The sequence below is a fragment of the Pantherophis guttatus genome, chromosome 2 (assembly GCF_059756535.1).
Source record: "Pantherophis guttatus breed Tessera chromosome 2, ASM5975653v1, whole genome shotgun sequence".
NCBI classification, from domain to species: Eukaryota; Metazoa; Chordata; class Lepidosauria; order Squamata; family Colubridae; genus Pantherophis; species Pantherophis guttatus.
In genome coordinates this window covers 91,935,904-91,959,268 of record NC_142064.1, presented here as the reverse complement: position 1 = coordinate 91,959,268, position 23,365 = coordinate 91,935,904, and the positions used below count along the sequence as shown (strand labels likewise).

At 40.8% G+C, this 23,365-nt stretch overlaps 1 protein-coding gene across 4 annotated transcripts in view; it reads right to left on the bottom strand.

The window, feature by feature from the left end:
* The window catches only part of LOC117661630 (PH and SEC7 domain-containing protein 3), a 184,122-nt gene that overhangs the window by 83,788 nt on the left and 76,969 nt on the right, over window positions 1–23,365 (bottom strand). For 3 of the 4 annotated variants that reach the window (XM_034410671.3, XM_034410673.3, XM_034410674.3), the window contains 2 exons: window positions 23,015–23,073; window positions 15,159–15,248 (listed from right to left, as the gene is read on the bottom strand). In XM_034410671.3, the coding sequence (XP_034266562.2) occupies window positions 15,159–15,248; window positions 23,015–23,073 (149 nt within the window). Of the gene's footprint in view, window positions 1–15,158; window positions 15,249–22,473; window positions 22,551–23,014; window positions 23,074–23,365 lie in introns of all 4 variants that reach the window. The other variant, XM_087886407.1, reaches the window with a different exon arrangement.

Genomic DNA, 23,365 nt, shown 5'->3' with positions numbered 1-23,365 from the left:
AAGCGACCTCCTATGGGGGGAGGCAACGAGTCATTTTTATGGAATTGGCGGCTGCCAGTTCCATGGAGGGAGTGTCTCTGATTTCCGCCCTGTCTGCCCCTGTAACAAAAGGAGTGCCTGTCCTGTTGTCTAAACTGGCCTTGCTGGTAAGAACGTTGGGGCAATTGGGTCTCTGGATAGTTAAAACGAACTGATTGCCTGAACGAATAAGGGGTAGCCCTCCTGTCTGCCCTTCTGGTAATGGAAGGCAAGACCTTGCGCCTATCCTTGTTCTCAATGAGGAGAGGATCCAGGGCTGACCCAAATAAGCTAGTTCCCTTGTATGGGGCTGAGGCCAGGCGCCACTTTGCCCTAAGGTCAGCTGACCAAGATTTAAGCCACAGAAACCTTCTGGAGGTAATGGAGGAGGCTAGAGCCCTAGAACAATATTTCGCAGCACTGAATGTGGCATCAGCAGAAAACTGAGTGGCGGCTAGGATCTTATTAAGGTCCTGATGGACCCGAACCTCTGAAGGAGGTAATTTGGCCTGCAACTGCTGTATCCAGATGATGGTTGAACGATTGAAAAACGATGCTGCAGTAGCAGCACTGATGGCACATGCAGCAGCTTGATGGGTCTTTTTGAAGGAAGCCTCAAATTTTCTGTCCTCTGGTTTGAGAGCCTCAGAGGGATCTCTGGATGCATAAGGTGCTGGAGAAACTAGGGCCGCCACTGGAGCATCTACTGTAGGGACCTGTAGTAGTTGACTGAAGGAAGGAGCCATGTTATAAAAAATTTTATCTGAGGCACTGAGGGTGGGAAGGATGGAAGGGCTATTCCACTGATTTTGTACCACATCCCCAAAAAGCTATAACAGCTTTTTATATATACACAACTTTTTATATATAAACAACTGTTTTAACACAGGTTCTGAAAAGATGCCATGGCCTTTCCCAGGAGCAAGAACTTGGTCAGAAGGATCTTCCTCTTGTAACCCCACTGTGACTATTGCCTTGTGTAGCAAGGATTTAAAAAGTCCAGCTGGAAAAAGACCAGTGAAGGCCAGTGTATCTGGTAAGGCCGAATCCTCATCCTCAGACAAGTCAGGGTCTCTGATAGGCTCATCTCCAGAAACAAGTTCCCCATTGCCCTCTGAAAGAGAAGGAGAGTGATGGGAACGTTCAGTAAGACTGGCTTGGGGTGAGGAATGAGCCTGCTTACTGAGATATTCAGAAACTAAAGATGAGGATCTATGGCTACGAATGCCTGCAGCAATGCCAGTGGAAATGGCTTTGGAAATCAATAACTGAACGTTGTCTGGTAAATTGTCCAGTTGGATCTCAACAGGATCTGGAGCCCTGATGGATCTTGGGGTCTCAGGATGAGAATCACAAATAAATGGGTTGGGCAACTTAGGTTGATCTTTATCAATAAACAGCTCCTGTGCTTCAGGAGTGGTGGGACTTGGAGAAAGTCTTCCAATTTCCCCTTGAAGGGAAGGCTGGGGTGAGGCTTGATGAGTAATCTGTGGAGAAGACTGAGCAACAGGTTGATCACTGGACCTGGACATAGTTTCTAATTGAGCTTGTTTCTTTTCTGCCATGGAGAACTGTTTCTCCAAGGCTTTTTGCCTGTGCTCCATATCTTTAATTCAGCGCTGGACTGTTGAGAGGTCTTGAGACTCTGTTTAGATTTGGAGGTAGACTTCTTGTGGATAGCAGTCACAATATTGTCTTGTGATTATCTGCCATAATTAAGGTACAAGGCAGGTCCACAAGCTGGTGTAAAGAAATAATTTGACCAGCTGTTACAAGGCAGACCAAGGAAGTCTGTTGAAGGGCGGCTTATCTGAGTGCTGCCTGCGCCTGCCCCCCCCTGCTTTGCCAGGGCCTTAGAGTGGCAATACTTGCCAATCAGCAGAGAAGGAGGCTTTCAAAGGGAACCACTTTTAAAGCTGCAGGATCCGATCGAGTTTGCTGCAAATGAGGCAAAAAAATGGCCACCGCTGTCCTGGCCACGCCTCCTGGCTAATTGCTGCAAGGGCCACCCCGACTAGGCACTTTGCAATGAGTCCACCAAAAAGTGCCTTCCAAAATGGCCACCGCCAGGAATCAAAATGGCCACCGAAGCTCGAAGCAAGCCTCATGGCTGTACTTCAAAATGGCCACCATCAGTCCTACTGAAGGAAAAAAGCCCCAAAAATGCCACGCCACCCCAGAACGGTGACTGTGACAGCCGCAGCGGATCGCTAGAGCCAGCGGTGGGAGTAGCTGGATAGGGGCAGTGTTGGTGGTAGTGGGGGGTGGGGGGGAGTAAAGGGAATTATGCAGCTATACTGCAAGGCCTGTTAGGCCTAGGGCCCCAGGGGTGGCCACCCCTTTTTTCTTGGTAGTGGCGGTTTTATCAGCCTAGACTGATGTGGCCAGCACACTAACCCCCAGAAACAATAAAAATTTTGTAAGAAAAACCTGTAGTTGAATCAATAATAAGTTGAACAAAGAGTAATCTGCCAAGATGTCTCTCTCAGATGGACTGAGTCGAAAACTGGGACAGGAAGCAGAGACTTGGAGGCGTGGCCACAAAATTCTGATTCAGTCTCCTGATAGATTGGACTACATTAACCCATTAATGACCCACTGTGCAGCAGGATAGGAGAAAGGTGATGATCTCCATGGTTCCATGGTCTACAATCCCATAAACCCCCTTTCTTGGGTTTGGACATTTGTAGATACAAGACCAGATTTTCCAAAGATCTTCTGGCCCACATAGGACTATGTATGCCCCATTGAAAATGTTGCTTTCTAAAACAGGTGTCTGCACAGCAGCCTTCCCATTGAGGACTGCAATATAGCAGATTTATGACTGCATCTTGCTCACTTCTTCCATTAGGCATCTGAAATAAATGGACTGTATCAAACACACTGTTACTAATATCACTTTAATCAATGGTTTGTTTTTCAACGTCTGGGAGAGGGAGAGGACCATGACAGGTACAAAACAAGAAGCCAAAGAAATCTTTAATTAAAATGCTAGGGAATGACAGCAAAATGAGATAAATGCCTGTCTGTAGTATCCAGAAAGGAAATTGCTGGTGAAGAAAAACAGCAAGAGCAAGCTCTTGTATCAGTTAAGAAAATGAAGAATTGGCTAACAATAATTTGCTTCAAAATAGGATCTGCATTCCACTGGAAACCAAGAATTTAAAGGTTTGGATAGTATAACTCACTGCTGGTACCACCTCCATCACCTATCTGTTTGCATTACATTTTTATTTCTCATATACTTAAATATATTTTAGCACCTCTGAGGGTCTTTCCGTGCCAGATGTATTTTGACAAGCAAAACAATCAATGGAAACCATTAATGTTTTTTTTTTTAATTTGTTTTAAACTTGTTGCAATGGCTGGTCTTGAAAATTTAGCTGGGCAGGGGGAATAATATGTGTCCCAATGTCACAGGCTCACAGCATATTCTAATAAATAGTGACAATCCCAGTTATTCTGCTAGCAAGTAACAGGTGTTAACAGTAAAGAGGACATATGTCCCCCCTTAAGGACATTTGGATTCAGAGAGAATCACTGAAAAATTCACAGGCATTTGCTGCAAATCACAATGACCAACATAATAATAGTAACAAAACATGCACTGCAATGCCACAAACCAAATCCCAGTGTTTTGTACTCACACTTTGTGTCATGACATCTTCAGTGGATATCCATGTGGGTTTATGGAAACATTTCTTGGTGTTTCTCCAAATTTAACAATAAACTGGGCAAACTTTTTCTCTGAGTCATGAGTTGATTTTTAAAATAACATTAAAGACGTAAGAGTAAATCTGTCTGATCCCAATGCTTTGCATTGTATGTTTCATCTGTTTGAAGCTCATAATTTCAGTCAGATGTAATGTTGGCAGACTCTGAGACTTCAGGGACTTGAAATATCTATGAATTTTCAAAGCTGTTTCTATTCAGCTGTTTTCCAGTATGATTCCTGATCAGGTGAGTAAAAGTTTTGTAAATGTTTTGAATCATTTCAAATGATTCAATTCCGTTTCAGATGGGAAATTTTAAAATAGCTTCCTCTGGTATGATGATCCATGTTTGAAGTTAATGCTAGATGAATAACTAGAATTTTTCAAAAGCTATAAGGAAATTGGTACTTTAAAAAAACAAAAGGAAACTGGGAAAAACACAACATATATTACAAAACTAAAAGCAAGATCTTTTATTTTAAAAAAGGCTCAAACTAAAACTAATGTACAAAATCCTCATGTTAACATAGTATAAGCATATGGAAACTTTGAATTATTTTTTAAAATTGAACATTTGTGTTAAAGGACTAAATTATTTGACTTAACTGAAGTAAGCAGTAGGAAAATGGGAATCTAAATGCTAATTTGGGGAGAAAAGAAACAGATAAAAACAGGGGCAGCATAGTCTAAATTCTCATTCAGTTCTTTGTTGCTTCCTACAAAAACCTAGCGATGCCTACCAATACCTTCCTAGTCAATGCCTTTCAAGCATTACGCTATACAAAAGAACAAACAAACTAATATCTAAATTATTGAAGGAAGCTCCTGCTTTGGTTATTTTAAATGAAGATTACTGTGAATTTTCTCCTCCACTTCAGTTCATCTGATTGCTTCTTGAAATTCATCTATCCTGTTTGCAAGGGAAGCTACTCAAAAAAAAAAAGTAACTTTTAAAGACGTTAAGAGGCCTGCTTGGAGACAAAAGGCCTTTTCATAAATAAAAATTATACTAAAGCCTAACTCTTTGGAGCATTCTAGGATTTCATTTTTTATTTAATTTAAAAACCTATTAAAAAGCAGATCATGAGGGAGTTTGGTAGGTTCCAAGATAGCTGTGCGGGAACACTATGAGTTATCCATGGCCAAGTCTACAGCATCACTACAAAGTTCAATCCAATGATTAATATTATTAGTAGAATACAAACTGAGTTCAGGATCAAGCTATATTTATTTCATAAAATGGGGTGAAACCAAAGCATTGAATGAATGTAAGGCATGTATATTTGCCTGAATTTGATCCAGTGCAGTTATAGCTTTGGAGGCAAGGCAGATCTCTATCTATATACTTTGGTATCAAACAAACAAAACAAAAAAATCCATATTTTAAATGGAAAAATAGGTATACAGTACTATTAGTCTGAAATGGGTATGTGTATATGTCAATAGAGTAGAACTATTTATTTAGAATATTTACTTACTTAGGTTTGCCTAAGTCAGCAAACCCAAGCAAACCAGATAACAAATAGGATAAAAATAATCTAATTACAATATGACAAGCACAATAGAATAATTAGGAGTCTCGGGTAAATAGAGAATAATTGGAATAAATACAGAGCAGTGTTATAGCAACAGCTAACTATAATTAGTATAAAAAAAAAATAGAACCCTAATGAATAATGAAGTTTTAAACCAGTGGCATAAGGTGGCAGACAATGAAGTTGATTCCCTCAAGAGTACATGTTGCAAGCAATCATCAGTAAAGAACCCAGCCTTTGCAAATTATGCTCTACTGCAGAAAATCAGTCACTGTAATGCCATTTATCAAATATGAATTTACAGCCAAGTGTATCTAATGGACATTTGGCCACGTTTTGCCATTGCTCCTTCATGCTCCTGAGCAGGAGCAGCAAAGAGTTAATTGGTTTTAAAACCAAGAGAAGATCCGGCTGCTATAGCACGTCCTAGCTGGCTGCTTTTTATTTCTGTTCTTGCAAGCTGTGCTGCTTCAGCCACCGCTTCTGAAAACAGTTGCCTCCTGCAACTGCCAAGCCCATTAAACCATCTCTCAATACAGGGGGGGGAAATGCAGCCTTCCAAAGTCAAGGGCAAAAGTTGTGAAGAACAGCTCATTTCAGCCCCCAATGCAGACACTGAATGGAAATTCATCTAAATAGGATATTATAGTCATTCCAACATCCTAAATGGTTCTTGCTTCGTATAATAGGATACTGCAGTTCCGCTCCGTTGCTCCCAGTTATCTGGAATTCCCCTGCAGATCAGCTATGTTGAATTACGGATGTCCTCTATTCAAGTTTTTCGTGAAGCCTTTATCCCATGTTAGCCTCCCTTTCCCAAAAACTCTTTCCCTCCCCCTCCAGCATCCCTTACTGTGTAGCTGCATTCCTCCCTATTAGAACATAGCTCTATCTTGGCTTGTTTGCTTACAAAACTTGGCAAAATGGCATGAGCAATGAGGGCACTGTTTCAATCATAAACAACAATTTCTGCCTAGATATGTCTGGGTACAAATAGCACCAAGGCATCCAAACACAGAAAGAAGCACATGCTGATATGATATCATTCTGGCCCCTCCAAGGATGCACTTAAGTGTAGACGGTCAAATTATGCTTTTGGTAATCCTAAAGCCAACACTTTAGACAAATCTGATGTTCTAAGGATAATTATATGACAACAATAAACATGATGAAGCTGACGTTTCTTCACACGAACAAGGTGTGGTCCAACAAGAACCCTGCCTTTAACCAGAGTTCATATTAGTACCAACACCTATTTTCAACTATGACGGGGAGAAAGGAAAGTATACCATGAGTAAAGGCAAGTGAGAGCATGATTGCCTTACGTTCCCTATTATTTAAAAAAGAAAAACGATGAGGCAGCTTTTAAGAAACCGTTGGAAATAATTCGGATTTTGTATCTGCACCAGTTCATACATATGCATTTAAATTACACATAATTAGTTTCACAGTTGCTCTGTCTCTCACAAGCAGACATATAGCTTAGCGTTTAGGTATAAACATTTTCATTTTTCTCACAGGACTGCCATCACATGCCTTCCATTTTAGACAGAGGATATTCCTTTCCTCTCAGTTTGTGCCTTAATATAAATTAAACTCTTTCACCCCCACTACTGCAATGGATTCTTGCTCTTTAGGGGAAAAACAAAATTGCCTGCATGTGCTGTGCAGGTCTATAAAATGTACACAGGCCTTGAAGCATGTGGTTTGCATATTCCGCAAAGAAGAATGTGAAATCTAGCCTTAGGAAGGACACAAATATGCTATTGCTCATGGCAGTGCTAACATTCAGATAACTATATGACATACAAAGAGAGAGAGGGAGGGAGGGAGGGAGGGGGAAGAGAGAGAGTGGGAGGGAAAGAGGGAGGGAGGGAGAGAAAGAGAGGGAGGGAGGGAGAGGGGGAGAGAGAGAGGGAGGGAGAGAATTGCATATTTAAAATACAATTATCCCAAGAAAACATTTTTATTTCTGGATGCAAGTCCATCAACGTTTTTATCTCAGAGAAAAAATCAATATAAACAGATGGTTAAAAGTCCTATTGAGTTTTTTCAAGAATACAAATGTTAAAACAATTTACTTTTTTGGTCTTTTGGGGGGGGGTATATTAAAGCAATTTTTATTTTATTGCTTAATAAAAGGCAATATTTGCCCGTCTCTTAAGATTTTAGGACTGTTTCTGAAAATAAAAATGTCCTATGAGTGTACAGTAGAGTATTCAGAGCTACCTACACATATTATATGCTGTGTAGCTTTGTCACAAGCGTATGTGCTTTACACTTGCCAGGCATATGCCACTTGTAGCATATGGTTTGAGATAACTTCCTGAAGTACTAGATGTACTCATCCTGAATCCACTGAAAAATCCTACTGTTCTAATGAGAGCTAATTTTAAAAGCACAGAAATAAAACAGAGAGACTGAATGCAAAAGTACAAAAAGGAAATTATTTCAGATTTTGGAAATGGGATAGTATGGGGCGTTTTTAAGAATAGGTTTGCGTGTGCATGTGTATATATGTATGTGGGGGGGGTGTCTCCCCAAGTCAGTCTTGGGGACTACAGATATATCCATGAAATTTTATTGGCAGCATTTTCAGATGTGTCTTACCATTGCCTTCTTCTTAGGGTTGAGAGAGGGTGACTGGCCCAAGGTCACCCAGCTGGTTTTGTGCTTATGAGAAGACTAGAACTCAAGTCTCCTGGTTTCTAGCCTGCTGCCTTCAACCACTGCACCAAATTGGCTCTCATAGGCCCCTGAAGACTCTGTGTGTGTGTGTGTGTGTGTGTGTGTGTGTGTGTGTGTGTGTGGTGCTCTTTCATTACACAACACACAGACAGAAACACAGCTGGCAAGATATCAAATCATGATTCAAAACACACTATTCAAATAAGAAACAAGCAAGTAACATGTACAAATATTGCAGAAAAATACTGTAAACAGAACAGAAGGGGGAGAGAAGTGCATTTGTTATAGATACTTCATTTGTATTTCATAATAGTCAGAGCGATGTCAACACTGACTAAACCCTTCTCTCCCCACTCACAAATCATTTTCAGAAAAGACATATGCACATGACGTCACCATCAGTCCTTCCCTCTGGCCCAATTTCTAGCTGGAAAAATTTCTCCTGGTTCCCAACAAACTTCCTTTCCAAATATAAAAACAATCATTTTTGTCAAGCCTACAACATGGGAAACACCCCCCCCCAAACACACACACAAATAACTTCCAAATATTCATTTTATGGATCACTGAACATACAGCATCATCCCTCTCTCATTTCTGCCTAAGTTTGAAAAGACCAAGCATTCACCCTGACTGATAGAGACCTTTACAAGCCATTATAAACTTCCAAAGTTTAACAATGCTCTTGCATATATGACAGCTGTATGTGTCTCACAGACACACATAGCTGGCACATATCTTCCTCTTGGTATTGTAGCATTGCAAAAGGCTTCTCTCTTCCTGCTTTTGGAAAGAGAATTGTTCAGACGATTAGAATTGCACTGGATTTTTTTTTTACCATTATATCATCTCTCCTGCCGCTCCTGTTTTTTTTTTTCCTTTTGTTTCACATTTTCATTAATATAAGCCTTTATCGTACAGCACTATCCAGTCCATGGAACATAAATGGGAGAGAGGGAAAGGCTACAGATGATTTAAGAATTGGTGTGTTTATGTGTATGTGCGTGCGTATGTCTTCAAGTCAAACTTACTTCTGGTGACTACCTGGATGAAGTGTCCTCAGTAACAATATTGGAAGTTGTTTTGTCATTGCTTACTTCCTCTAGGACTGAGAGAGATAAGACCGGCCCCAGGTCACCTAGCTGACTTTATGACTAAGCAGGACTGGAATTCACAATCTCCTAGTTTTTAGCTGGGTCCCTTAACGGCTACGTCAAACTGGCTCTAATACTAACATGTGTAAAACAGTTCCCTGTCCAGTCGTGAACGATTTTAGGGAACAGTGCTCATCTTCGTTTCTTGGCTGAGGGAGCCAGCATTGTCTGAAGATGTTTTCCATGGTCTTGTGGCCAGCATGGTTATATGCCAAAGGTGCACAGAATGCTGTTACCTTCCCATCAAAGTGGTACCTATCAATCTACTTGCATTTGCATGCTTTCAAACTGCTAGGTGGGCAGGAGATGGAGCAAGGAACGGGAGCTCACCCCGTTGGGTGACGCTCGGCTCTCGAACTCAGGCTGTCAGCTTTCCAGCTGACAAGCTCAGTGCCTTTAAACACTGATCAATCATGCCGCCTCATCCAGGTAGTCTCCTGCAAACCCATTCCAGGTGACTACATGGAAAAATAGAGCCTCGGTGGTGCAGCAGACTAAAGTGCTGTTAAGTGTTAGCACTTAGCTGCCAGCTGCCTGCAATTAGTGCAAGTTCGAATCTCACCAGGCTCAAGGTTGACTCAGCCTTCCATCCTTTCGAGGTAGGTAAATTGAGGACCCGGATTATGGGGGCAATAAGCCAACTTTGTATAGAACAACACCGCTTGTGGGGGCCCAAAGCCCTAATAAGCAGGTATATACAAAAACGTATACAGGTTATTGCTATAATGCATTGTAAGCCGCCCTGAGTCTACGGAGAAGGGCGGCATATAAATTGGACTAATAAATAAATAAATAATAAATATCTACATAATTTTGTTTAGCAACAATATAATAGATCTTTGCCACTGACTTCTTTACCCTGGACGTTCATGGTGCTATCTAAATCAAATTCATTTAATAGTTACAACAAAGGAATGCTTCCCATAAATATATAATACAGGTAGTCCTCAACTTATGACCACAATTGAGCCCAAAATTTCTTTTGTTAAGTGAAACATTTGTTAAGTGACTTTTGGCCCATTTTACAACCTTTCTTGACACAGATGTTAAATGAGTCACTGCAGTGGATAAGTTAGTAACCTGGTCATTAAGTGAATTCCGGCTTCCCCATTGACTTTGCTCGTCAGAGGGTCACAAAAAGGGGATCCCATGATCCTGGGACACAGCACCCATCATAAATATTGACCAGCTGCCAAACATCTGAATTTTGATCACGTGATCATGGGATGCTGCACAGTTTTCATAACTGTGAAAAATGGTCGTAAGTCACATTTTTCAGTGCTGTGGTAACTTTGAACAGTCACTAAATGAAGTGTTGTAAGTGGAGGACTTCCTGTAACATGGAACCTTTTCATCAGTAAATATGATTCCCCAAAGCAAAGACTGGACTATTATTCAACTACCACACACTGTATATCTTAAGTTAATCATCCTGATGTTATGAGTTGTTGTACTGGACTGACTTTTTTTGTTCTCTCTCCCTAGTAGCACATGCACAATTTCCAGACACTCTCCTAACTACAGAGCCATTAGGGCCTACTAACTTTAATAGTGCCAAAAGCAGAAGGATCCCATCCATCTAGCAGAGAACCCAAATCTATTGAGAAGCATACAAACACATATACACACACATCTGCCATTCAGGAACAAAAAAATATCAAAGTGAGGGGAGGAGAATCAATCCAGCTAAAAAAAACTGACAGAAAATCACTTGAAGAAACTAGAAGCATTTGAAATGTGGATTTACAGACGGTTGTTACGTGTAAGCTGGGTTAACAAAATCACAAAAGAGGAGGTGATAAGCCGTCTGGGAAAGCAAAGGGAAATCATCAAAGCCATTAAAAAGTGAACGTTAGAATATTTTGGACATGTGGTGCGAGACCCAGAAAAATACGGCATCCTTCACTTAATCCTCCAGGGAAAGATTGAAGGCAAACGAGGTCCAGGCAGAAGAAGAACATAATGGCTTCAAAACCTAAGGGACTGGCTTGGACAAAACTCAGCAGCACTTTTTCATGCAGCTGTTGACAAAAATAGGATTGCCAACATGATCGCCAACGTCCGATGATGGATATGGCACAAGGAGAAGAAGAAGCTAGAAAATAATCAGTTGCAACAACTTTACTTCCCCTTACTGTATTGTGGGGCGGAGGGGGGGGAATTTAAAAATGCTCAGCTATATGGGTTTAATGTTTATTTCATTATAACCTATTGAGCTGCTTTGAAATAGCAAATGTCATTTATACCTAATTAGCTTTAGAAGAGGCTCCTCCATTTTTCCCTCAATGACTATAGTGTTGATAGCTTCTCAATGTGACTAGGACAACCTTGCGTTATTAATTTGGGGAGGAAACGTAGATGATATTTTCATTTCGATATAACCTAGCTAGGTAAAAAACTCCCAAAGAGAAAAGCAGAACAAACTACGATTCAGAGATTCTTCTGGTCCCAAGCGGAATGAACACAGTTCAAGTAAAAGGTCTGCCATTATCACAGCAGCGTTGCCATCTAGTGGTCCGATGATAAAGTGAATCCAATATGAATCACTGCATCGATGGGAAAAGTAGGAATTGAAAAGCTAGCACAAATTTTGGAGCCCCTTTCCCATCTTTTTTTTTTTAGGAAATCGTGATTGATGCACTTGCTTCTCTTAAGCTTTGTGAAAAATGCCTCTCAGAAGAGGTAATACACATCTGTTAGCAAACCATTTGCACGCATACCTCAAGAGAATTTAAAAGCATCGCAGCTGGATTAGGTATACTTAAAATGAATACTTAAAATGTATCAGACCCACAACTGTGCTTTCTACATGGCCAACTCCTTGGGAGCCTACAAATAGATTATGAGGGCAACAGTCCTTTCCCACCATTGTCTTCCAGCTGCTAATACTTAGACCACATATTCTGTCTTATCCTAGAGGGAGCAGATAGCTTGCAGAACTAGCAGAAAAGTCTTCTTTCTCTTCAATGAAATCTATCTAACTCCCTTTTCAAGCTGTCAAAATTTATATCCATCAGCAAGTCCTTTAACAATGAATTCTAGAGATTAGCAATACTCTGTATGATCACTATGCAATCTCTCTCCCTGAATCTTTACACATCTGATTCTGAACATCGACCATTCTATTGTGGCCATCAAGGATAAAAGAGAGAGGAACAAAGAGAATTTGGATTATGGATTTGGATTATGGATTTTTTTGCGACAACTACCGTGTTTCCCCGACAATAAGACCCTGTCTTATATTTTTTTGAACCCTGAAATAAGCGCTTGGCTTTATTGCCATGAGCTTAAAAGCCCGATTGGACTTATTATCAGGGGATGTCTTATTTTGGGGGAAACAGGGTATAATGTGAGAAACCTCCTATCCGTTCCGCACAGCTGTCCCTCTCTTCCTATAGCAAAGACCAAATACCGGGACAACATTTTCACGTCAAAATGTTTCAAGTACCAAATTCGTCAAGTCTTGAAGCAGTCAAGTACCGAAGTACCACTGTACTTTTAGAATCAGGATACATTTATAGCCCTGAGATGAGAAACTTAGCCTTTTGGTGTTACCATCGGTAAACAGACCATGGTGGCCAGGCTGTACTATATATTTATGGAGATACATTTGTATAAGCAGATTGATCTGCTCATATGGGTAAGTACAGTAGAACTTCCACAAGTTCTAAGATAAAGACCCTTAGATAAGATAAAGACCCTTAGTCTAAAACAAGTTTTTCAAATCATGATTTCAGAAGTTTTTTTAGAAGCGCATTCAAGTTTCTAACAAAGGCAGGTAATTTGTCAAAACAAATCATCAAATTCAACCCTGCCACATAAGAAGGGGAAATGATTACTGCTTAATTCACATGGCATCACTGTTGGAGCATCCAACATCTTGTGTAACCAAACTATACCTCCTGGAATATGCCCAGAATCACACAAAAGGGCATATGACACAGAGACCTCCCAGTAGGCAAATAAAGCAAAAATTATTCCTCCAAGGAGGAGAGCCTAAAAAAAGTTCATTACAGAAACAGATTTTTAAGATTAGTTATGTAGAATTCATTTCCCATCCATCATCCATGAAGGTTCAAGCCAACTTCCAGGAAAATTCCAAGCATTTTATTCTCCCAGCCTGTTCTCTAGGCTGTAAATAGAATAATCTCAGAAACAATAAGATTTTATTTTAATGAAGTCCATTTTCTAGCAAGCATAGAAGGCATACAAGATACCCTCTTATTCTTACTATATATGTTGTTTTATTGAGGTGGCACATTAAAAAAGATGGTTTAAAAAATCAGCACGTATCTGCTTTTGCTGATGTTAACAAAATTTTAGGCTATAGCTTTCTATACAGCAAAATCTCATTTAATTTTTTTTCTTTCTCAGCAAACCAAACACACTAACAATTAGCACTTTGCTTCCTAAGCAAGCAAATCAGACAAAAGAAAAAGAAATGCTCATATTAGCACCAGTAATGGAAAATGTTCAGTCCCGTAGGCCCCAAACTTTACCAATTATTCAGAATCAGGTACTGGAACAAATTGAGGAAATGTACATAGGCAAGAGGGCAAAAGCTGTACTTGTGCATATAACATTTCTTGATCTTAAATTATATCTTCCATTCAAATATAAAAACCCAAAGGCACTTTTCTCCTGAAGCACTCTTTTAACCTATTACCATAAATATTCAGCAGAGAAGTCAGCTTTATCACAAGTCTGATAAAAAAAGAACACCTAGCCAGTTTCTAGCCTTCAATTATCACACAATTGTTGCAATCCAGCCAAGGCAATTCATATGGAGAAGCAAACTGCCTATGCAATCCCTGTTGATTGTTGAACCACGTGTACAATTCTTAACAATCTTGAGGTTCCAGTGTTCCACAGAGGACCTGAAGTGCGGATCAAAACTTCAGCAGCCCGATTCTTTTTCTCCAGTTTAACCCGACAAGAGGCATTTAAAGGCATGTTTCACTTCAGCTCCTGCTGCACGTGTTTCCATTCGTGGTTAACAATGCCAAGGAAGAAAAAAGAGCTATGATCCATTCCCAAATGTATGTGTATGGTGTGATACCAGAACAGTATTCGTCAATAGTTTATACGAGGCAAATATTCAGAATCTATGCAATTAACTCTTCCATTTTATATTTTAAAAGCTGCACTTATGTACTCTTCAACAATCGCTGCATAAGCTCTTCTTTTCTTTCAATAAGTCAGGATTCAGGGATAATATTGGGCACTGGGATCTCCCAGTACTGACCCCATCAATGAATGTTATAGTGCAGTGATGGCTAACCTTTTTGCCATCGTGTGCCAAAAGCAGGGGGAGCGTGCGGGGATGGTGTGACACACACATGTGCCCACACCCATAATGCTATGCGCCCCGGCCCCCGTGCATGCGTGTGCAACCCTCTCTCGCTCCCCCTGCTTTTGGCACACGATGGCACGGTGGGCCCGGTAGGCCCGTTTTTTGCTCTCCCCAGGCTCCAGAGCCTTTCTAGGAGTCTGGGGAGGGCGAAAAAGGCCTTCCCCATCCCCGTGGACGACCTCCGGAGGCCGGAAACAGTCTGTTCCCGACTTCCGGTGGGCCCAGAAGGCCCGAAAATTAGCTGGCTGGTGCACACATGCGCACTGGAGCTGAGCTCACGTGCCCACCGATATGGCTCCGGGTGCCACCTGTGACACGCATGCCATAGGTTCGCCATCACGGTTATAGTGCATTCTTACTTTTTTAAGGCAAACACTGGCAGGAAAACTTACAAGTTATGGTCCTTTCCTGGTTGATCACTGCCAAGAAAATGTAGATGAATTTAACTTTAACTCTTCTTCAGCACAGAATTTGAGAATATTTGCTTTAAGAGAAAATCCTTTATAAATTCCTTTATTCTAGAACTAGCGAATTAAATAGCTCTTTGAAACTATGGTCTCCACATCATCATGAAAAAAAAACATGAAACAGAAAATGACAGGCAATTTAGTCAGTTTGACAGCAATCTCTTCCAGTTAGTCAGCAAAGGTAGAGCTGACACTGTATTCCAATAATAAGAAATAAGAGAGAGCCTCACCTTCAGGAGTTCTCTTGGGAAATCTGCACCCTCATTCATTCCTTGAAGGTTGGCGATGAATTCTTGACAGGACATCTTTTTGCCAATGTTCTGAAATATACAGGACATGGGGATATGAATGCAAACCAATGGAAATGAACATTACATAGTTTTTAAAATCCTTATATTAAAACTTTCTAAATAATTTCTTTACTTAAATCGAAAACCCAACTATGAACAGCACCAAACACAAGATTAAAGGTAAAGGTAAAGGTTCCCCTCCCACATATGTGCTAGTCGTTCCCAATTCTAGGGGGCAGTGCTCATTGCCATTTCAAAGCCGAAGACTCAGTGCTGTCCGAAGACGTCTCTGTGGTCATGTGGCCGGCATGATTAAACGCCAAAGGTGCACGGAACGCTGTTACCTTCCCACCAAAGGTGGTCCCTATTTTTCTACCTGCATTTTTATGTGCTTTCGAACTCCTAGGTTGGCAAAAGCTGGGACAAGTAACAGGAGCTCACCCCATTATGCGGCACTAGGGATTCGAACCACTGAACTGCCGACCTTTCGATCGACAAGCTCAGCGTCTTAGCCACCACGTCCCTGTAAACACAAGGTTAGAAGCATTCTTTTATAAATCTGCACGAACTATCTAAAAAATGCAAATCAATACTTGAAGGAGAGTGGTCAAAGACCAGGTGAAGGACAGATCCTCAGGGAGAAAATCTATGTACAGGTAAAGTCCTCAATTTACATCTGTAAGGGAATTTGCCCATAACAGTCATAAGTCGTGACAGACATAAAGCAGGTCGCACACATGTAACCAATTTGATTTTATTACTTTTTTTTTTTGCAGGAGTCATTAAGTAAACCAATTATTCACTATGGTTTTGCTGAAAAGCAGAAGTAAATGTCAGATTTGGGCAAAAATATCGTAAACACAGTCACGTGACCGTGGGATGCTGCAAACAGAAATCAATGTGGACCAGTTGCTGAATGACCGATATGCAGTCACATGACCATGGGGGTGCAGCCATTGGAACTTCAGAACTAAGTCCTAAGTAACCCTGGCTATGTCTATTGCTGTTAGCAACCTGTCATAAGTCAAGGACTACCTGTAGTTGCTAAGAGTTTGGATAGCACATAATCAGTCAATAACATAGAGGAGAGAGGAAACAGTGAGTAAACTCTCTAACAAGGATAATGGCAATCACACAGACTTTTTAGTCAAGATTCTCAACGAGCTTTAAGAAATTGGTTTGCATTCCCAAAATATTAGGGTGTTGCCACAAAATGGAAATCATTTTGCCAAAGCAACAGCCTGAAGGTGATAAACTGCACAGAAAGTTCTGGGTTTAAAATAATCTCTCCAGCCAAACCCAGAATTTCTCTTTTTTTTTAAAGAGGGGGGTGGAATACCCCAAAAGGATCATTTTTATTTTTCCCATTCCTGTCTTTAAAAACAGTGGAGATTAATTTTAGTAGCAGCTAAGAGATACAGAGGAGAGAATGAATCACTCCTTTTCTAAGAATGAACAGTCATTTTTCCCTCTGTACGAATAAACCTAGCTATTTTTCTCTTTCAGCAAGCCAATTCCAAATTTTGATTAAAGTAGAAACCAAGAAATTTGTCTAGATATATACTCCCATCACTCAAATCCCTTCTTTATTCATGTCTGAAGCACCTTCAAATTATAGTCATATAACATTCAACACTGAGCAAATAAAATAGATATAAAATAAAAATGTGCTAGTCGTTCCCAACTCTAGGGGGCGGTGCTCATCTCCGTTTCAAAGCTGAAGAGCCAATGCTGTTTGAAGACATCTCCGTGGTCATGTTGCCGGCATGACTAAATGCCAAAGGCGCACGGAACACTGTTACCTTCCCACCAAAGGTGGTCCCTATTTTTCTATTTGCATTTTTTACGTGTTTTCAAACTGCTAGGTTGGCAGAAGCTGGGACAAGTATCGGGAGCTCACCCTGTTACGCGGCACTAGGGATTCGAACTGCTGAACTGCTGACCTTTTGATTGACAAGCTCAGCATCTTAGCCACTGAGCCCTGGAGCAAGCACTTGTGCAGAGAAAGCAACAGAATCTGAGAGAATATTATGTATATACCCTTTTGTCCATGGGTTACTAATAACAGGTGGTCCTCAAATTATGACCATTCATTTAATGACTGTTCCAAGGTACAATAATGTTGAAAGAAGTCTGAAAGAAGCATTTATAATCTTTGCAACAGCCCCATTGGGCCAGGAGTGAAATTCACTTGCCTTCCCAACCGGTTTGCAAATGTGCGCACACCGTTGTCCATGCATGCGCAAAGCCTTCTGTGCATGCGCAGAGGCTTAAAATGTCACAAAAAAGCAACATCTTGACATCCGTGCAGGTGGGCGGAGCCTCCCGCAGCCGCAGCTACCGGTTCGCCTGAATCGGATAGAACCGGTGGAATTTCACCCCTGATTTGGGCGCTTGGCAACCAGCTTGCATTTATAATGGGTTAGGAATAGAATAACTTTTATTGCCGCTTTGAATGTACACTAATTGGTATACATTAAAATGAAATTCTGTTGCATACAGCTCTCAAAATGTCACCACCTCCAATGTACACTACATAAACATGACTAGATAGATAGATAGATAGATAGATAGATAGATAGATAGATAGATATGGCTCACTGACGACGCCTTAAAAGGCAGAAATAGCTATCTGAGTCTCCCAGAGAGCAACACAGAGTTGCAGTTTGTCAACAAAAAAAAAGCCCAGAAGCTTGTGAATGAGATTTCACAGAACCAGGGCTGCAGAACAACTCAGTTTACGTAGGTAAAACCTGGCTAGAAAGAATATGCACATAAAAGCCTACGAAAAAGAAAAAGACATAGATAGATAGATAGATAGATAGATAGATAGATAGATAGATAGATAGATAAAGCAAACACAAAATTATGCATATACCCACATATAGTATATAACACAGAGAAACAACACAGTCTAGTCCAGATGTATACATGTACATGGTGAGAAAATGAATCTTTCGAGTTTACTAGACGGATAACATAGAGAACAAAGTTGTTACAGAATCTGGTAGTCCTGCTAGAAATACTTCAATACTGCAGTATCCTGTAGTCCTATGATTACAATTTGTGATTCTTTTGCTCAGTTTACTATCACAGCATTCACCTAACGACTGCGGATTCATTTTAACAACCACAGTGATCTACTTAACAACCATCATAAAAATGGTCATAAAATTGGATCCAGCATGATTTATGACCACAAAAACTTATAATGAATATTCCGGTCCCAATTTCAGTCATAAGTCTAACACTGACCAAAAATGCAACTTGGTAAAAATTTCTACTCACAAATCAATCTATCCACCAAGCTTCTTTTTCCTAGTGAAAAAAAAAAAAAAGACTGCTCATTGGCCTGTAGAGTGATGGCAGCACCGATCCAGAACTAATAGAGGGTAAACCATGCAGAGGGAACATTGCAATGGGAGGAGAAATAAACCCCATCCATTTCATCTTAGTAGCTGCGGTTGACACAGTGGTTAAAATGCAGTACTGCAGCTACTTCTGCTGCCTGCTGGCTGCCTGAAATTTGGCAGTTCAAATTTCACCAGGCTCAAGATTGACTCAGCCTTCCATCCTCCCGAGGTGTGTAAAATGAGGACCCAGATTGTTAGGGACAATATGTAAACCACTTACAGAGGGCTGTAAAGCACTATGAAGCGGTATATAAGTCTAAGTTCTATTGCTACTGCTATAGTAAATTTCAAACCCTGTCCAAGAGGGACACCACCAAAATGGAAAAGGGATTTTCTTTTTAAAGACTACGTAAGAACTTGTAATTTCAAGAGAGCGGTTATGAAACTGTGAACCGTACTGAACCCAGCTGGTACATCTCAGCTCTCTCCCATTTAGCATCACTCAACTGGTTTGTAAAATTAGGGAAACTGGATCACCAAAGCATGCAAGGCATCATAATACAAGTAGCTACAGGAATGCTGAAATTATACAGAATACAGAAAACTGATAACGGTCAACAGCTCTTGAGTGCAGTTGCCAACTGTGAATCCATACATATTGTGCTCGGCGAAACTGAGATCTTGCCCAAGCAACCTGAAAAGGGAAGTGTGAATAGGACATTCAACAATCAATATCATAAAGTGCTTGTAGGCCCTGGTATTCAGCGATTACTACTGAAGCATAGAATTGACAAGCCAGTTGTGCTAAGAGCACCTCTTATTATGACATTGGGTATATGAAATAATTCAAGGGGTAGATCAATATGCAATCTTCAGTTAAACTGTTTAGTACAAAATTCAGTCTTAGAAGGCCTTTAAAATTGGAAGACAGACACAAATGAAACTATAAATATGACCTTATTCACACACACAAAAATAAACCTTCAATTTGCTGAAAAAAATGTATGGAGGGGATATTTCTTCATTTGGGTTTTCTCTGAGTTTTCTGAATAGTCCTGAATGTCCCGATTTTAACGGTAGAGAAATGCAGTTTTCTTAAAACACTGTTTTAAGATAACAGACAACAGATGCTTTTGAAAATGATCTTCAAAAACCGTTAGAAGATGGGGAGGGATAAGCATCCGAGAGGTATCAAGAAAATATCATAATAGAACTTTGGAACATCTGTGTAGCAATGCAAATCTTGTTTCTATAAATTCCTCACAAGTTTTCCAGGGTATAGCTAAAAGCACTATATACAACTAATTTTAACAGAACATTCAGCAAACTAGGGGAAAAGCATGACCATTTGTTCCTTGGACACAAATAGCTCTACAGCTCTACAAATCTCTGAAAAATTGCCATCTATATATAGTGTCTCTTGATGTCTGTGAGAGTCCTGCATTTGGAATCTGAAGAAAAAGTGGCTAGCAGGAATGAAGCACATTCAGCTATTAAACATATTTATATAGCTGCCCATCTAATAAAAGGAGCTACAAAATGTAAGTATACAGTGTACAAAATATAAACATAATACCATAGAACAGGAGCGTCCAACCTTGGCAACTTTAAGACTTGTGAACTTCAACTCCCAGAATTTTGGAAGTTGACATTCACAAGTCTTAAAGTTGCCAAGATTGGACAACTCTGCCATAGAACAAAATAAACTACCATATTTTTCAGAGTATAAGACGCACCAGAGTATTAGACGCAGCTTAGTTTTTGGGGAGGAAAATGGGAAAAAATCTGCCTATCAGGTATTCATCTGACTAGCGGCCTTAGTCTGGTCAGCTTTAGCACATTAGTTTGCTGGGTTTTTAATCCCCTGCTTGGGGATAAAAAACAGCTTCTAAGGCACAGCTGAGGGGAAGCAGCAATGAGAAAAGCAGGCAAAGCACAGGGAGATCGTTTCACTCGGCTAGCGCCTAGTTAGGGCTGAAAAATAGCTTCTAAAGAACAGCTGAGAATCGGAGCACAGCATGGAGATCCTTCATTCACTAACACTTCGTTAAAGCACAGCGGAGAGTTAAGGGAGTAGGCAAAGCTGGGAAGATCGCGCTTCACTCACTAGCACCTCGTTAGGGCTGAAAAAAAGTTTCGAAAAAGCTACATTCGGAGTATAAGACGCATCCAAATTTTCAGCCTCTTTTAGAGGGGAAAAGGTGCGACTTATACTCCGAAAAATAAGGTATGTTGAGGTCTTCATAAAAAATACATCCCTTTACCAACCATTCTGGGTCAGCTCTGTTGACATCTTGGCTCTAGGTCTTGGGAGAAAAGCCAATTCTTTACCAATTTTAGAATATAAAATGAGAGCAAACCCCGCTCCCTACCAATAATTATGATGTCACCTAGTTTGAATAATGAAACATCTGCAAGAAAACAACCAAGCTCAGAAAGCATCAAGGGCCTCTCATATTCATCTTCCTGAAGGCCAGTCATCTTGACAGAAAAGGTGTGATTTTTAAGTCCCACCAGTGATATTGCATCAGCATTGGGGCACACAGCATGCCCACCCTACCAGATTTAGTAGGACAAGTAGAAACCATTGGGGATAGATAGTCCTACAGTTAACCTGACCTCATGCAATATATGGTTTTAACACCACTGTGGTATAAACTGTACTGCACCCAGGAGACTACTGAGTGCCAGTGCAGCTCACTCTGCACTAATATTACAGGGGCATCTTAAGGTGCACCCACCACTAACTGTGTTGCTGCATTATGAACCAGTTGCAGCTTCTGAATGCCTGTTAAGGGCAGCCTCCTTATAGTGTGGATTGCAACAACTCAACCAGAAGGTGACTAAGGCATAAGTAACCATGAGCAGTTCCTCCTAATCTAAGAAAGGGCACAACTGGTGCAAGAGCTGTGGTGGTGCAGTGGTTAGAATGCAGTACTGCAGGCTATTTCTGCTGACTGCCAGCTGCCTGAAATTTGGCAGTTCGAATCTTACCAGGCTCAAGGTTGACTCAGCCTCCCATCCTTCTGAGGTCGGTAAAATGAGGACCCAGATTGTTGGGGGCAATATGCTGACTCTGTAAACCACTTAGAGAGGGCTGGAAAGCATTGTGAAGCAGTATATACAGTGAGTCTAAGTGCTATTGCTATTTGTGCAAAGGTCTTCCTGGCCATGGCTGCCACTTGCCCTTTGATCAGGGCCCAAGAGTCCAAGGGAATTCCCAGACTGCATACCAATTCTGAATTTTATTTTATTTATTTTTTTATTTGATTTATATGCCGCCCTTCTCCGGAGACTCAGGGCGGTTTACAGTGCCTTAAGCAATAGCCTTCATACTTTTGTATATTTTTATACAAAGTCAGCTTATTGCCCCCACAAACTGGGTCCTCAATCTACCTTAGAAAGGATGGAAGGCTGAGTCAACCTTGAGCCTGGCGAGATTCGATCTTAGTTTAATTGCAGACAGCTGGTGTTAAATTACAGTGCTTAGTCTGTTGAGCTATCCAGGCTCTTGAATGAGTGTCATCCAAACCAAAGTTAAAGATATCAAATCACCAGATACTGAGGATGTTAAAATCAACAGCCAGCCCAGTCTTGGTGGGATTGAACTGAAGTTGATTCTTCCCCATCCAGACCCACATGGTGTTTAGGTGTTGGGAAAGTACCTTGACAGTTTGAGCAGCCCAGGGTAGAGATGTACCTTTATTATCACCATACTTATGGTATTTAATTCCCTGCTGACTCATGTCCTCACTCATTGGTTTCATGTAGATGTTAAAAAGGAGCATGGAGAGAGTCAAGTCCCCTGGCACCTCATTTTTCCCCTCTTACCAAACCAGCTGAAACCAGCCTTGGAGGTAAGATGGGGCCTCCCCACTCAATCCCTTGCCAGTTCAGGTTACCTGATTAGCAATATCAAGAGCCACTGAGAAATCAAGTAGGGCCAGGATGAATACACTGCCTCCATCCCTTCCAGGACCTGCCAGAGGTAATTCACAAGTATGAACAGGAGTTGCAAGTCGCTGACCAGCACAAACCAAATTAAGGAAATCAGGTAATCAAGGAGACCCAATCCCAAAGTTTTTGCTGTGCAGTTTTCTGGAGTTTCTGCAATCCATTCTGTGGAGGGACATTCAAATGTTTCCCTGCCTTTGCCAAATGGTTTTGTTTCATCTTTGCCAAGTGCACTTTTTACAGGCTATTTGGCCTCGTAACTTGTTTCTCTCTTATTCAGTGCATTCTGAACTACAAATGCTTGCCTTTTTTTACAATCCTCACAGCTACTTTCTGCCTCTGTATAGATGACTTCACTACTCTTTGAAGCTATTATAAACCAAGCCTGGAATGCAATGTCTGGGCCCACTGAGAACAGAAACCACAGATGTGCATCAGAAGACGGTCCAATAGTTTTGAGGAGTGGTGCTAAGTTTGCAGAATACTCACATGGCCGTGAAGGTCAGTGTTAAGCAGCATTATTGCACATGTGAGGCAATGGACTCCATCTGTAGGATTAAAAACACCCAAAGCATGACATATAGAAAGCCACACAGGAAAAAAGAAAATCACACTTCCCACTTTTCCCGTCTGTTTATAAAAGAATGATGCCAATTAAGCTGGAACCCCCTGCAGCCTAATTAACACTCTCCAAAGCAGTTTCCTTATAAAGAAATACATGACATTAATCAAGAAAGAGATATCTCATGAAATTAAATCACTGGTAGAGAGAGGAGACCAGCCTGATTTGGTTTGTCACTGGAGAACCACCATAAGCCATGTTTTGAAGATCCACCACAT